The 16,446-nt window shown below is 44.8% G+C and overlaps 1 protein-coding gene across 1 annotated transcript in view; it reads left to right on the forward strand.

Moving 5' to 3' along the window:
* Positions 1-208: 208 nt before the first annotated feature.
* Positions 209-16,446, forward strand: part of SEZ6L2 (seizure related 6 homolog like 2) — a 61,722-nt gene continuing 45,484 nt past the window's right edge. The window contains exon 1 of the mRNA XM_089664514.1: positions 209-638. Within this exon, the coding sequence (XP_089520640.1) occupies positions 575-638 (64 nt within the window). The 5' untranslated portion in view covers positions 209-574. The remainder of the gene's footprint in view (positions 639-16,446) is intronic.

Raw genomic sequence — 16,446 nt, forward strand, 5'->3', positions numbered from 1 at the left:
TAGAGTCCATCCCTAAGCGCAGGAGTATTGGGGTTTTCCATTTTCATATAATAATAATAATAGATGAAACAGGACAAAGGGTTAACCCCCCCCATCCCGGTCCCTATCCCCCAAACCCCCCCTCCCCATCCCGGTCCCTATCCCCATAGGGGACAAGACTGAGCCAGGGTCCCATCTGTCTGCACGCTTCCTGTCCATCCCCCACCGCATGCCTCTCCCCTCTTAAAACTCATATTGATTCAGCCCCTGGGTGAAGCATCACCTTCAGCTGTCAGAGCCCACCAAGCAGCAGCAGCAGCAGCATCAGCACCAGCAGCAGCAGCATCCACCCCACCAGAGCACCCCTTTAGCCCTTCATCTCAATCCCCCCCATAGGGGACAAGAGAGGGAGGGTGGGGGGAGGCTTCGTCTCTCGTAGGTGGGAGAAGGTTGCACCTTTCCCATAAGACACAAGGCGGTGGATGTGGCTGTGATCGTCTCGGCATCCTTCGAGCAGCTGGGGCTCCGGTCTCCCTGGATACACAGCATCCTTCGCACACGCAGCCCTGCCTGGGGGTAAAATCTGGAGGGCAGGATGTCTGGTGTCAGCCCCGTCTCCCGGATCCTCTCCCCTCTGCTTCTCCTGGCTACCGTACAAGGTGAGGGGGGCCAGGGAAACGTTCGTTTTTTGCTGCAATGCTACATGCATGTGGGTGCAGACCCTGCGCGTCCGTCCGTACATCGCACACGCACGCCCGATTAACTGGATAAAAAAAAAAAGCGATGCAAAAAAAAAAAAGGAGACACACATGCATCTTCATGTAACGGGAGGAGGGGGTGGCACGTGCAAAAAAAAAAAAAAGATCGTTGCTTTGCATTCGATTTTCTGCTGCTGCATAGGAATTTTAATGCAAATGGGCATTTTGGAATCATTTTGCATGGGTGTCATTGAGCATCAGAGGCAGGCGTGCCAGGCATGTACATATGAATACACAGGTGTTGTGTATGTGTTGTGTATGTATCACGTATAGGTGCAGAGTCTTTATTGCCTGCAGCGTACATGGAGGAACAAAAAAAAAAAAAAAAAAAAAGAAAAAGGACCCTCGGCTTCCCCTTTTGTCTTTGTTTGTGCCGTATGGATGGCTGGTTACTGTGCCGATATCGAAGGTGCGACGGGGGCACGGGAAGGCGGCGTTCTCTACAGAGATTTACGCTTTAGATGGATCGTTGGGCTGTGGTTGCTTGTCTCGGGTTTCTGCGTGGTTGGACGCATGTGGCTGTCGGGGTTGGTTGGGGGGATGGGGTTGGGGGGGGTGTAGGATGCGCCGCAGGCCTGCGCGGCACGGAGGGGGTTAAAAGATGCCTGTGTACACGAGGAGCAGACGGTGTAACGCGTTTGTCTCCCCGGCGCCCCCAGTCCCCCCCCCCCCCCGAGTCAGGTTATCTGGTAGAATGCCGCCCTTCTGTCACATCTCTGCGGGAGATAATTCAATCAGCCTGCTCCATCATGTCTATATTGCTCAGTCATTTTCCTCCCCTCGCTCCTGCGCTCCCTCTGTCACCACGTTACATTGTATGTGTTTAGAAGTGTCACCTCCGCCCAGTTCTGCCTCCTCGTCGAGGTAAGAAGAGAAGGGTGGGGGTGGGGGGGCAGAAATAGACCGCGCTAGGAAAGGGGGACCAAAAAACAGGTGTACCTGGCCAGCATGCTGGAAGCCATTTTGTGTTGCTAACCTCCATTGGGCCTATCAGATCCTTGGGAAGGGATGACATCACCAAGGGGGTCTTAATTTGTTAGTGATGTCACTGGTTCTGGTTGAACGTTGGCAAGCAGCGTTGGATGGAACAAGATGGATGTCATAAAGTGAACCTGTATGGCGTGGAGATGGCTGATTTGCTTGGGGTCCATATTGTTGAAGGGGCTTATGACATTGTTAACTCTTAGCTGCATTCTCGGGAGTAGAGCTGTTTTAAAGCGTGAACGCGGCAAAGGCCTCCATTTTGTGTGCCTGGTCTCTCTTTTCGGCCTATCGGCTCTCCACAAAGTGATGACATCACAAGGAGGTGTGATTTCTTTAGTGATGTCCTCAACTACAAGGCTTGGCCGAGCTCCATTCGTTCAGGAAGTGATGGTATTAATGAACCAGATGACTCATTGGTAACATTGCTAGCATTGGCATGAGGTCCTACAGAAAATTGGAGGTTGTCATTTTGTGTAGGCCAAATTTCATTTGGCCTATCAGCTTTCCAGAAAGTTATGACATCACTGTGATGTCCCCGGTTACAAGGCTTGACCGAGGTTCATTTGTTCAGGAAGTGATGGTGTCAAGTGATGGAGCCAGCTGACTCATTAATAGACTTACCGGTATGTACTCTTAAATATTGGAGGCAGTCATTTTGTGTTGACCAACCTCTAGTCGTCCTATCAGTTGTCCAGAAAGTTATGACATCACTGTGATGTCCTCAGTTGCAAGGCTTGGCCGAGCTCCATTCGTTCAGGAAGTGATGGTATCAGTGAACCAGATGACTCATTGGTAACATTGCTACTTGCTAGCATTGGCATGAGGTCCTACAAAAAATTGGAGGATGTCATTTTGTGTTGGCCAAATTCCATTTGGCCTGTCAGCTTTTCATCAAGTTATGACATCACTGTGATGTCCCTGGTTACAAGGCTTGACCGAGGTTCATTTGCTCAGGAAGTGATGGTGTCAAGTGATGGAACCAGCTGACTCATTAATAGACTTACTAGTACCGGTATGTTCTCTTGAAAAATGGAGGCAGTCATTTTGTGTTGACCAACCTCCATTCGTCCCATCAGTTGTCCAGAAAGTGATGACATCACAGAGATGTATTCTTTCTCAGTGACTTTTCCAGCTGCATGGCTTGACCAAGCTCCATTCTTTCAGGAAATGATGGAGTCAATGAACCAGCTGACTCGTTAGTATCATTGCTAGCATCGGCACTCTTCCTAAAATTGGAGTCAGTCATTTTGTGTTAGCCAGCTCCATTCATCCTATTCATTGTCCAGAAAGTGATGACATCACAGATATGCATGATTTCTCAGTGTGGTCCCAACTACTACAAGTCTAAACCAAGCTCCACGGAGCAAAGGCCTCCATTTTGTGTGCCTGGTCTCTCTTTTCGGCCTATCGGCTCTCCACAAAGTGATGACATCACAAGGAGGTGTGATTTCTTTAGTGATGTCCTCAACTACAAGGCTTGGCCAAGCTCCATTCGTTCAAGAAGTGATGGTATTAATGAACCAGATGACTCATTGGTAACGTTACTAGCATTCTCTCCAGAAAGTTGTGACATCACAGTGATGTCCCATGCCACGAGGCTTGACCGAGGTTCATTCGTTCAGCAAGTAATGGTGTCAATGAACCAGCTGGCTCATTAAAATGTTACTAGCACCGGTATGTACTCTTATGAAAACTGGAGGCAGTCTTTATGTGTTGACCAACATCCATTGGTCCTATTTGTTATCCAGAAAGTGATGACATCACAGGGATGTATACTTTCTCAGTAACTTTCCAAGCTGCACATCTTGACCAAGCTCCATTTTTTTAGGAAGTGAAGGAGTCAATGAACCAGCTGACTCATTAATAACATTACTAGCATCGGCATGTACTCTTCTTAAAAATGGCGGCAGTCATTTTGTGTTAGCCATCCTCCATTCATCCTATTTGTTATCCAGAAAGTGATGACATCACGAATATGTATGATTTCCCAGTGGTGTCTCAAGTTCAAGGCTTGCCCAAGCTCCATTTGTTCAGGGAGTCATGGTGTCAATGAACCAGCTGACTCATTACCAATGTAACCAGCATTGGCATGCACTATTATGAAAAATGGAGGCAGTCATATTGTTTTGGCCAAACTCCAATCGGCCTATCAGCTATACAGAAAGTGATGGTATCACAGAGATGTATACTTTCTCATTGGTGTCTCCAGCTATATGGCTTGACCAAGCTCCATTCATCCTATCAGTTGTCCAAAAAGTAATGACATCCCAGAGATGTATACTTTCTCATTGGTGTCTCCAGCTAAATGGCTTGACCAAGCTCCATTCATCCTATCAGTTGTCCAAAAAGTAATGACATGTCAGAGATGTATACTCTCTCATTGGTGTCTCCAGCTAAATGGCTTGACCAAGCTCCATTCATCCTATCAGTTGTCCAAAAGGTAATGACATCCCAGAGATGTATACTTTCTCATTGGTGTCTCCAGCTAAATGGCTTGACCAAGCTCCATTCATCCTATCAGTTGGCCAAAAAGTAATGACATCCCAGAGATGTATACTTTCTCATTGGTGTCTCCAGCTATATGGCTTGACCAAACTCCATTCATCCTATCAGTTGTCCAAAAAGTAATGACATCACAGAGATGTATACTTTCTCATTGGTGTCTCCAGCTATATGGCTTGACCAAGCTCCATTCATCCTATCAGTTGTCCAAAAAGTAATGACATCCCAGAGATGTATACTTTCTCATTGGTGTCTCCAGCTATATGGCTTGACCAAGCTCCATTCCTCCTATCAGTTGTCCAAAAGGTAATGACATCCCAGAGATGTATACTTTCTCATTGGTGTCTCCAGCTATATGGCTTGACCAAGCTCCATTCATCCTATCAGTTGTCCAAAAAGTAATGACGTCACAGAATGTATACTTTCTCATTGGTGTCTCCAGCTATATGGCTTGACCAAGCAGCATTTTTTCAGGAAGCAAATCATTGAGCCTGCTGACTTATTAATGATGATACTAACTGCAGCATGCACTCTTACGGAAAATGGAGGCAGCCAATTTCTGTTGGCCAACCTCTATTCAGTTTATCAGTTGTCCAGAAAGTGATGACAGTACAGAGATGCGTGATTTCTCAGTGGTGGAGCCAGCTACAAGGCTTGACCAAGCTCCATTAGTTCAGTAAGTGATGGTGTGACTGAACCAGCTGACTCATCAATAATGCTACCAGCATTGGCACATACTCTGATGCATAAAGCTTAGGGAAAAATGGACGTGGAAAGGTGTATTGATTAAAAACAGAGGCAACCATTTTGCACTGGCCAAGTTTATTTTGTTGAGAAAGTGGTGACATCACAAGGAAGCTTGATCTCGCCATGGTGTCCACAGCTCCAGGGTATGACCGAGCTCCATTCAGGCCTATCAGCTCTTCAAAAATGAGATGAGGAATTTGTAATTATTTTCTACAGTTACAAGGCATGAGCATGCTCCTTTTCAGGAAGTGATGATATCACTGAACCAGCTTACTCATTATTAATTGTACCAGTTCCAGCATATGTTCTTACAAATGAACCTTAAGGAAGCAAAATGTCTGCTGAAACATGTGTCTATCTGGAGGCAACCATATTGTGTTGGCCAACCTCTATTCAGCATATCAGCTCTGCAGAAAGTGAGGACATCATAGAGATACGTGATTCCTCAGTGACCACCACCATTTCCTGCAATACGTACTAGTGACAGGTTCTCTTGAAAGGTGACACTTGACTTGGTTCTAACCAACAGTTATTTCTCTTGACCACCACCGTTTCCTTCAGTATGTACTAGTGACAGGTTCTCTTGAAAGGTGACACTTGACTTGGTTCTAACCAACAGTTATTTCTCTTGACCACCACCGTTTCCTTCAGTATGTACTAGTGACAGGTTCTCTTGAAAGGTGACACTTGACTTGGTTCTAACCAACAGTTATTTCTCTTGACCACCATCATTTCTTTCAGTATGTACTAGAGACAGGTTCTCTTGAATGGTGGTGATACTTGATTTGGCTGTATCCATCCGCAGAAGAACTGCCATTGATTCCTCACGGCCACCACTGTTTCCTTTAATACTTGCTAGTTCCAGATCCTCTTGAAAAGTGACACTTGACTCTGCTGTATCCATCTGCAAAAGAACTTACATTTATTCTTCACGAACTCCATAATTTCCTTCTATAACTACTAGTGATGGGTTCTCTTGAAAGGTGACACTTTACTTGTCTGAATCATCTGAAGAAGAACTGCCATTTATTCCTCATGGCCACCACTGTTTTCTTCAATACCTACTAGTGACAGATTCTCTTGAAAGGTAAGACATGACATGGCTGTAATCATCTGCAGTTGGGATTAAAATTGCAATATCTACTAGTGACTGTTTCTCTTGAAAGGTGACACTTGACTTGGCTGTATCCATCTTAGGAAGAACTGTCATTTGTTCCTAATGACCACCACCATTTCCTTCAATATCTACTAGTGATAGGTTGTCTTGAAAGGTGACACTTTATTTGGCTGAATCTATCTGCAGAAGAACTGCCATTGATTCCACATTACCACCACTGTTCCTTTAAGACCTACTAGTGATAGGTTCTCTTGAAAGGTGACACTTGACTTGGCTGTATCCATCTTGGGAACAACTGCCATTTGTTCCTTATGACCTCCACCATTTCCTTCAATACCTACTTGTGATAGGTTCTCTTGAAAAGTGACACTTGATTCGGCTGAATCCATCTGTACAAGAATTGCCATTGATTCCTCATGACCATTTCCTTCAAGACCTACTAGCGATAGGTTCTCTTGAAAGGTGACACTTGACTTGGCTGTATCCATCTTGGGAAGAACTGCCATTTGTTCCTTATGGCCACCACCATTTCCTTCAATACCTACTAGTGTTAGGTTCTCTTGAAAAGTGACACTTGATTCGGCTGAATCCATCTGCAGAAGAATTGCCATTGATTCCTCATGACCATTTCCTTCAAGACCTGCTAGCGACAGGTCTCTTGAAAGGTGACACTTGATTCAGCTGAATCTATCTGCAGAAGAACTGCCATTGATTCCTCATTACCACCACTGTTTCCTTTAAGACCTACTAGTGATAGGTTCTCTTGAAAGGTGACACTTGACTTGGCTGTATCCATCTTGGGAACAACTGCCATTTGTTCCTTATGACCACCACCATTTCCTTCAATACCTACTTGTGATAGGTTCTCTTGAAAAGTGACACTTGATTCGGCTGAATCCATCTGTACAAGAATTGCCATTGATTCCTCATGACCATTTCCTTCAAGACCTACTAGCAACAGATTCTCTTGAAAAGTGACACTTGACTTGGCTGTATCCATCTTGGGAAGAACTGCCATTTGTTCCTTATGACCACCACCATTTCCTTCAATACATACTAGTGTTAGGTTCTCTTGAAAAGTGACACTTGATTTGGCTGAATCCATCTGTAGAAGAATTGCCATTGATTCCTCATGACTGATAGGCGGCACTGATAGCTAGCACTGATGGGCACTGATGGGGCTGCACTGATCATCAGTTCCCCGATTATCAGTGTAGATGTCCTCTGTTTAGATTGCCGCTTACCGGCTCTCCTGTTTAACCGGCATTACCTGTTTACGCTGTGACCAGCTGTGATTGGACACAGCTGATCAAATGATAAAGGGCCACTCTGATTGGCCCTTTACCTCGATCTGTAATCAGCTGTGCCTGAAGGACTCTGCGATCGCAGATTGCACCCCAGGGGGCACACGGGGGAAGTTGTTCTGGGAGGACAGCCATGGAACTATAGGTTATAGAGCGGTTGGCAAGTGGTTAAGTTTTGGCAATAAATCCTGGAAGCTGATTGGTTTCTTTGCAGAGCTGCACCAGATTTTGCACTCTCCATTTTTAGTAAATCAACCCCAATGTGTAGTCAGACCAGCCTCTGTATGAACAGGATGAGGCTGAGATCATTTCTGAGGATCTAGAAGTATTCTGAGAATCCGAGATATGTGATTGCATCATCAGCATGGAGCCATGGATACATATTCGATAAACAAGAGGGTCGGGGAGGAGGGGACTGGGCAATGTCCTCAGAAAAATGAAATCCTAACAAGAAACTTGCCTTATTGGAAAATATACCATCAAAAGTTTTTGTTATATGCATGCAAAAAAACCCCAAAAATAACTGTTGATCCTGCCAGAAATTCAGCAAGCTGATAACTTATTGGATTCTTATCAGTCAGCAGTATTATCAGCCTTTCTCAGTTCCTAAAGAACACCTCCCCCCCCCCCATTCCCATATTGGAGATGATAAAAGGGGGAGGTCTTCTGTGGTCTTGTCTAAGGTCACAATGCTGGTCCTCCATAGACACTGTACAGTATGGTGCCTATTCTACAGAACACCCCCCCCATCCCCATATGGGAGATGAGGTGAGTAAAAGTGTTCTGTATTCTTGCCAAGGGTGACAACACTGGTCCTCCATAGATACAGTATGGTGACTGAGTGTCACCCAAGTACAGGGTTTGTGTTACTGGCAGGTTTGACTAGAAAGACAACGCTGGTCCTCCACGGATACAGTATGGTGCCTGTTCTACAGAAGACCCCCCATCCCCATATGGAAGATGACGTAAGTGGAAGTGTTCTGTATTCTTGCCTAGGGTGACAACACTGGTCCTCCATAGATATAGTATGGTGCCTGTTCTACAGAACACCCCCCATCCCCATATGGAAGATGACGTAAGTGGAAGTGTTCTGTATTCTTGCCAAGGGTGACAACGCTGGTCCTCCACAGAGACAGTATGGTGCCTGTTCTACAGAACACCCCCCATCCCCATATGGAAGATGACGTAAGTGGAAGTGTTCTGTATTCTTGCCAAGGGTGACAACGCTGGTCCTCCACAGAGACAGTATGGTGCCTGTTCTACAGAACACCCCCCATCCCCATATGGGAGATGACGTGAGTGGAAGTGTTCTGTATTCTTGCCTAGGGTGACAACGCTTTTCCTCCATAGATACAATATGGTGACTGAGTTTCACCCAAGTACAGGGTTTGTGTTTCTGGCAGGTTTGCCTAGGGTGTCAACACTGGTCCTTCATAGATACAGTATGGTGCCTGTTCTACAGAACACCCCCAGCCCCATATGGGAGATGACATGAGTGGAAGTGTTCTGTATTCTTGCCAAGGGTGACAACGCTGGTCCTCCATAGATACAGTATGGTGCCTGTTCTACAGAACACCCCCATCCCCATATGGGAGATGACGTGAGTGGAAGTGTTCTGTATTCTTGCCAAGGGTGACAACGCTGGTCCTCCATAGATACAGTATGGTGCCTGTTCTACAGAACACCCCCATCCCCATACGGGAGATGAGGTGAGTGGAAGTGTTCTGTATTCTTGCCTAGGGTGACAACGCTTTTCCTCCATAGATACAATATGGTGACTAAGTTTCACCCAAGTACAGGGTTTGTGTTACTGGCAGGTTTGCCTAGGGTGACAACACTGGTCCTTCATAGATACAGTATGGTGCCTGTTCTACAGAACACCCCCATCCCCATATGGGAGATGACATGAGTGGAAGTGTTCTGTATTCTTGCCTAGGGTGACAACGCTGGTCCTCCATAGATACAGTATGATGACTGAGTTTCACCCAAGTACAGGGTTTGTGTTACTTGAAGGTTTGCCTAGGGCGGGTGTCGGCAACCCGCGGCTCCGGAGCCGCATGCGGCTCTTTTTCACCTTTCCTGCGGCTCCGGAGCACACTGCCCACCAGGTGACAGGCAATAGGGTCGGCAAGCCGCGGCTCTTTTAATGCAGATCTTCTGTGTGCCGGGCGCCCGCTGGCAAACATTGGCTGTCAGGATGTAGGCGGGGCAGCCCGGATGTAGGCGGGGCAGCGTGACGAACTCCTCTCACAGTCCGCCCTGAAGACCAGAACGGCGCGGGAACCCAGCGAGAGGAACGCGCGGAGCAAAGGTAAGTGAATTCACACAATATGGGGAATGAATTACTATGGGGGATGAATTACTATAGGGGGGATGAATTACTATAGGGGGGATGAATTACTATAGGGGGGATGAATTACTATGGGGGATGAATTACTATGGAGGATGAATTACTATAGGGGGGATGAATTACTATAGGGGGGATGAATTACTATGGGGGATGAATTACTACGGGGGATGAATTACTATAGGGGGGATGAATTACTATAGGGGGGATGAATTACTATGGGGGATGAATTACTATATGGGGGATGAATTACTATAGGGGGGATGAATTACTATAGTGGGGATGAATTACTATGGGGGATGAATTACTATATGAGGGATGAATTACTATATGGGGGATGAATTACTATAGGGGGGATGAATTACTATGGGGGATGAATTACTATGGGGGATGAATTACTATATGGGGGATGAATTACTATATGGGGGATGAATTACTATATGGAGGATGAATTACTATATGGGGGATGAATTACTATGGGGGATGAATTACTATATGGGGGATGAATTACTATATGGGGGATGAATTACTATATGGGGGATGTATTTTCAGTTTTAAAAATGTTTCTCTCAAAATAAATTTCAATCGTGGTTTTGGCGAGATTTGGCTCAGTCGAAAAAAAAGGTTGCCCACCACTGACCTAAGGCTATGATTGTGATTATGACGATACACTGTGGCCCTGATTAACCCTTTGCTTACTGGGCCCTTAAACCCCCTTCATGACCAGAGCGTTTTTTGCAATATATGCAGTGTCGGATTTGTTTTAAATGTTGCAATGGTTTTGCGGCTCCCAGTCTTTTTTTCCCTCTCGGAAACGGGTCCAAGTGGCTCTTTATGTCTTAAAGGTTGCAGACCCCTGGCCTAGGGTGACAACACTGGTCCTCCACAGATACAGTATGGTGCCTGTTCTACAGAACACCCTCCATCCCCATATGGGAGATGAGGTGAGTGGAAGTGTTCTGTATTCTTGCCAAGGGTGACAACGCTGGTCCTCCATAGATATAGTATGGTGCCTATTCTACAGAACTCCCCCCATCTCCATATGGGAGATGAGGTGAATGGAGGTGTTTTGTATTCTTGCCTAGGGAGACAACACTGGTCCTCCATAGGTACAGTATGGTGATTGTCACCCAAGTACAGCGCTTGTGTTACTGGCAGGATCACCAAGTGAAGTCTTACAAAGAAAACTAAAGCAGCCACCATGTCTAAGGACTGGTCTGCTGGAATAAATTATGATTTTGTTCTTGAGTTTAGATACACCTAATGGTCTCAAGTTTCTAGTCAGTAAATGAGAAATCCGAGGAAATAAAATGTATTCCTTTCTCAGACATTGAGTGCCTACTGGAGGGAGGTGTTGGGATTCACATGTGCCTCATACATAGGGCAACCAAGATAAAGCAGTGTCTTGGAGTGGTAGGGAAATGAGAGCACCAATGGGAGCCGACTACTCAGCTTAAGAGTTACTTAACTCAAGGTGTAGTATGTACAGGTCTATTTTAGGAGTTAGGTTTAGTGACAGATTAAAGTTTAGGGTTGGGTTTGGAAGCTTTGGGCTTGGAGAGTGGTGGAGGTAAAGGGTTTGGTTAAAGACGGTGATTTGGAGTTAGGTGGAAGAGAAGGGTTAGGGTAAGGTTTACAGGTTGGTTAGGTGAAAGTTCAGCCTTAGGTTGAAGTTTAAGGGTTAAGAGTTAGGTTGAGGCGAAGGAGTAGATTAATATTGAGGGATGGGTGGTATGATGAAGTGAAGGCTTAGGTTATGGCAGCTTTTCTCAACCCTTTCAACACAGAGGAACCATTGAAATAACCCTTGAAATAGTCTCAAGGAACCCCTGCAAAAAATTACTATATCTACAACTCATGATACATTAGTGAGATAGTCAATGGGAAGAACACTACTTACACTTGTGGTCATTGGGAAGAATTCCCTCCTTAGCTAAAAGGATCAATGGTGTCAGTGGGAGCTTATCTGAGAGACAGACATTGCTCATTGTTCAAGAAACCCCTGATATCCTCTGGAGGAACCCTAGGTTTCCGTGAAACCCTGGTTGAGAAACCCTGGGCTATAGTTTAGGGTTAGGTGGTATGTTGCGGTAAAGGGTTAGGATAGGGTAAAGGTATTAGGTTGAAATGAAGGGTTAGGCTGAGGTTCAGGTTTAGGAGTTATGTTAAGATAAAGCTTTGGGTTGAGGTTTTAGGGTTTGAAGGTTTAGGGCTAGTTGTGAGGTTGAGGTGAAGGGTTTGTTAAGGTTTAGGGTTAGGTGTAAGGATTAAGGTGAAGCGTTAGGGTAAGGTTTAGGTGGTAGCTTGAGGTGAAGCGTTAGGGTAAGGTTTATGTGTTAGATTAAGGTGAAGGGTTGGGGTAAGGATTAGGTGCTAGATTGAGGTGAAGGGTTAGGGTAAGGTTTAGGTGTTAGATTGAGGTGAAGGGTTAGGGCAGTGTTTCTCAACTCCAGTCCTCATGGACCCCCAACAGGTCATGTTTTCAGGATTTCCCTCAGATGAAACAGCTGTGGTAATTACTAAGGCAGTGAAACTGATCAAATCACCTGTGCAAAATAATGGAAATCCTGAAAACATGACCTGTTGGGGGTCCATGAGGACTGGAGTTGAGAAACACTGCCCTAACCCTTCACCTCAATCTAACACCTAAACCTTACCCTAACCCTTCACCTCAATCTAACACCTAAACCTTACCCTAACCCTTCACCTCAATCTAACACCTAAACCTTACCCTAACCCAGTGTTTCTCAACTCCAGTCCTCATGGACCCCCAACAGGTCATGTTTTCAGGATTTCCATTATTTTGCACAGGTGATTTGATCAGTTTCACTGCCTTAGTAATTAGCACAGCTGTTTCATCTGAGGGAAATCCTGAAAACATGACCTGTTGGGAGTCCATGAGGACTGGAGTTGAGAAACACTGGGTTAGGGTAAGGTTTAGGTGTTAGATTGAGGTGAAGGGTTAGGGTAAGGTTTAGGTGTTAGATTGAGGTGAAGGGTTAGGGTAAGGTTTAGGTGTTAGATTGAGGTGAAGGGTTAGGGCAGTGTTTCTCAACTCCAGTCCTCATGGACCCCCAACAGGTCATGTTTTCAGGATTTCCATTATTTTGCACAGGTGATTTGATCAGTTTCACTGCCTTAGTAATTACCACAGCTGTTTCATCTGAGGGAAATCCTGAAAACATGACCTGTTGGGGGTCCATGAGGACTGGAGTTGAGAAACACTGGGTTAGGGTAAGGTTTAGGTGTTAGATTGAGGTGAAGGGTTAGGGTAAGGTTTATGTGTTAGATTGAGGTGAAGGGTTAGGGTAAGGTTTAGGCGTTAGATTGAGGTGAAGGGTTAGGGTAAGGTTTAGGTGTTAGATTGAGGTGAAGGGTTAGGGTAAGGTTTAGGTGTTAGATTGAGGTGAAGGGTTAGGGTAAGGTTTAGGCGTTAGATTGAGGTGAAGGGTTAGGGTAAGGTTTATTTGTTAGATTGAGGTGAAGGGTTAGGGTAAGGTTTATGTGTTAGATTGAGGTGAAGGGTTAGGGTCAGGTTTATTTGTTAGATTGAGGTGAAGGGTTAGGGTAAGGTTTATTTGTTAGATTGAGGTGAAGGGTTAGGGTAAGGTTTAGGTGTTAGATTGAGGTGAAGGGTTAGGGTAAGGTTTAGTCGTTAGATTGAGGTGAAGGGTTAGGGTAAGGTTTAGGTGTTAGATTGAGGTGAAGGGTTAGGGTAAGGTTTAGGTGTTAGATTGAGGTGAAGGGTTAGGGTAAGGTTTATTTGTTAGATTGAGGTGAAGGGTTAGGGTAAGGATTAGGTTGTAGTTTTTTGGTGAAACATTAAAGGTTAGAATTAGTTTGAGGTTGAGATGAAGGATTAGATTAAGGTTTAGTTGAGGGGTTAAATTAGGGTTTGGTATTAGTTTAAGGTGAAAAGTTAGGTTGAGGTTTAAGGTTAGGTTGAGGTGAAGGGTTAAGTTAAAGTTTAGGTTTAGGCTGATCTAAGAGTTGGGTTAAGGTTTATGTATATGGTTAGGTTATTTGCATCTGTGTTAGGTTGAGGTGAAAGATTGGGTAGAGGTTTAAGATTAGGTCTTAGGTTGAAGTGAAGGGTTAGGTTCAGGTTTAGGGTTAGGTCTTAAATTGAGATAAAGTAATAGGTTAAGGTTTAGGGTTATTTCTTAGGTTGAGGTGAAAGATTCGGTTCAGGTTTTGGATTAAGCCATATGTTGAGGTGAAGGCTTAGGTTCAGGTTTAGGGTTAGGTCTTTGGTTGAGGCGAAATGTTCGGTTTAGGTTTAGGATTAGGTCTTAGGTTGAGGTGAAAGATTCAGTTCAGGTTTAGGATTAGGTCTTAGGTTGAGGTGAAGCATTAGGTTCAGGTCTAGGGTTAGGTCTTAGGTTGAAGTGAAGGATTAGGATCATGATTAGGGTTAGGTCTTTGGTTGAGGTGAAAGGTTTTGTACAGGTTTAGGGTTAGGTCTTAGGTTAAGGTGAAGGGTTAGATTGTACAGTGAGATGAAGGGTTAAGTTTAGGATTAGGTCTTAGGGTGAGATGAAGGATTAGCTCCAGGTTTAGGGTTAGGTTTTAGGATGAGATGAAGGATTAGCTTCAGGTTTAGGGCTAGGTTGTACAGTGAGATGAAGGGTTAGGTTCAGGTTTAGGGTTGGTCTTAGGTTGAGGTGAAGGGTTAGGTTCAGGTTTAGGGATAGGTCTTAGGTTGAGGTGAAGGGTTTGGTTCAGGTTTAGGGATAGGTCTTAGGTTGAGGTGAAGGGTTAGCTTCAGGTTTAGGGATAGGTCTTAGGTTGAGGTGAAGGGTTTGGTTCAGGTTTAGGGATAGGTCTTAGGTTGAGGTGAAGGGTTAGCTTCAGGTTTAGGGATAGGTCTTAGGTTGAGGTGAAGGGTTTGGTTCAGGTTTGGAGTTCAGTGTTGAGCTGAGGGTAGAATTGACGTTTTGGAGCTTTGAGGTGTCAAGTAGAAGTGCGGAATGACATACGTGGGCAGAAAAATCACATGCAGTAGGAGGGTCAGTGCCAAGTACTCTTAGGTGATGCAAATTGACTTGTGCGGTTTCTTTTTGGAGCCAACATTTTCCTTTGGACATTCAGTAGATCCCCCTGATGGGACTTTTTAGCAATGTGACGGGAGTCACTTTGGGTGGGGGGCCCATGGAAGACAGCTCACTTTGGAGAGGTGGGGAGACCCCTGTCTCTGCTCCCCATATCCCTCTTATGTTTAAGTCACCCTGTGCCTGTTAGGGGTACAGGGTGATCTGTCCTAGTATTGGGGTGGGGGGTTGTTGATTGTTTAATGCCATGTGGTTGCATCCCATTGTTCTATCGTGTGTCTTGTTTGGGTGCAAACTATTATGGAATGTTTGTGTTTATGTGTATTGGCTTGGTGGGGGGTGTCTCCAGCAGCCCTCCCTCCTGATGGGACTGTCTGCTGGTGTGTCTCTTGTTACTAAATGTAGATTGCCCCGCCCTGTGTCATTATGCAGGGAGGGGGGATTGCCCCCTGAGTGTATATATCTTGTATCTGTGTTAAAATAAAGTAGTCTACTTCCTGGTTTACTTCAAGTCTGGTGTCGTCTAGTCTTGTATGGTTGGCTGTGGTGTCTGTGGTTGGTGATCGGACGGGGAAGCGATATCCTAACGGAGGTACCCAAGTGCAGTCTGGGGTCAGTTCCGTTACAAGCATATTTTATGATTCCCCTCTGCCAGTTATTCAAGAACACTGAACCCACGACATTTTTCCAAAAATATGTTACATTGCTGAATTATTCATGTGTTGTATGTGAGAGTGTTATGTTTAGAGGTTATAGATTGGTTTTACAAAATGTTATTAACTCCTTCCAGGCCTGCCGTTGTATATAAACGGCCAGACGGTGGCAGTGCAGGGTCAGGTGGGTGTTTACAAACGGCCTCCCCGCCCCCTGCTTGTGCGCACTCCCTGGGAGCGCGCAGCACCGCGATCCAGTGCCCGCTGTGTCCTCTGGACACAGTGGAACACCGATCGTCGGACGGGACCGCTGTGCAAGGTCCCGATCATGTGATCACTGATTGGCCAATCAGTGATCACATGCAGAGTAGTAAGCAAGATATCACTTCTGACATCATTGCTTACTACGTGTGAAATCTGTGAATGATCACAGTGGTCACATGGTACAGGGCTATTCATAACAGCTTTGTACCATGTGACATGCTCTGGCCAATCACAGCTCTCACAGTAGTTCTCAATGGCTGCAAGAATGCAGCCAGAGAGAAGGAGAAATGATTGCTTTTACAGCCGTTATGGATGTAAAAGCAATCAGCGTAAAAAAAAAAAAATCTTCATCACCCCCCACAAGTAGTACAGTGTCACCATGGTGACTCTGTACTGCTAGAGTGACTATATGCAAAAAAACAAAAACACATAAATAATAATATAAAAAATAAAATAAAAATGTAAAAAAAATGTTTAAAAATTATAATTTTTGGTTAAACTAATTTGGGTTATTTTTGTTTGCTAAAAAGATAACAGAATAAATTTTGGCCAAGATTTATGAAGAAAGATTATTTATTTGCTAAATTTTTTAAGAAAAACACTTTCTTTCAAAATTTTTGGACATTTTCATTTATATAGCAAAAATAATTTAAATCCCAGTGGTGAATAAATACCACCAAAATAAAGCTTTATCTGTCTAAAAAAAAATGCTGAAATATTCATATGGGTACAGTGTTGCA

The sequence above is a fragment of the Staurois parvus genome, unplaced genomic scaffold (assembly GCF_062004578.1).
Source record: "Staurois parvus isolate SC_StPar_1 unplaced genomic scaffold, SC_StPar_1.0 ptg001929l, whole genome shotgun sequence".
NCBI lineage: Eukaryota > Metazoa > Chordata > Amphibia > Anura > Ranidae > Staurois > Staurois parvus.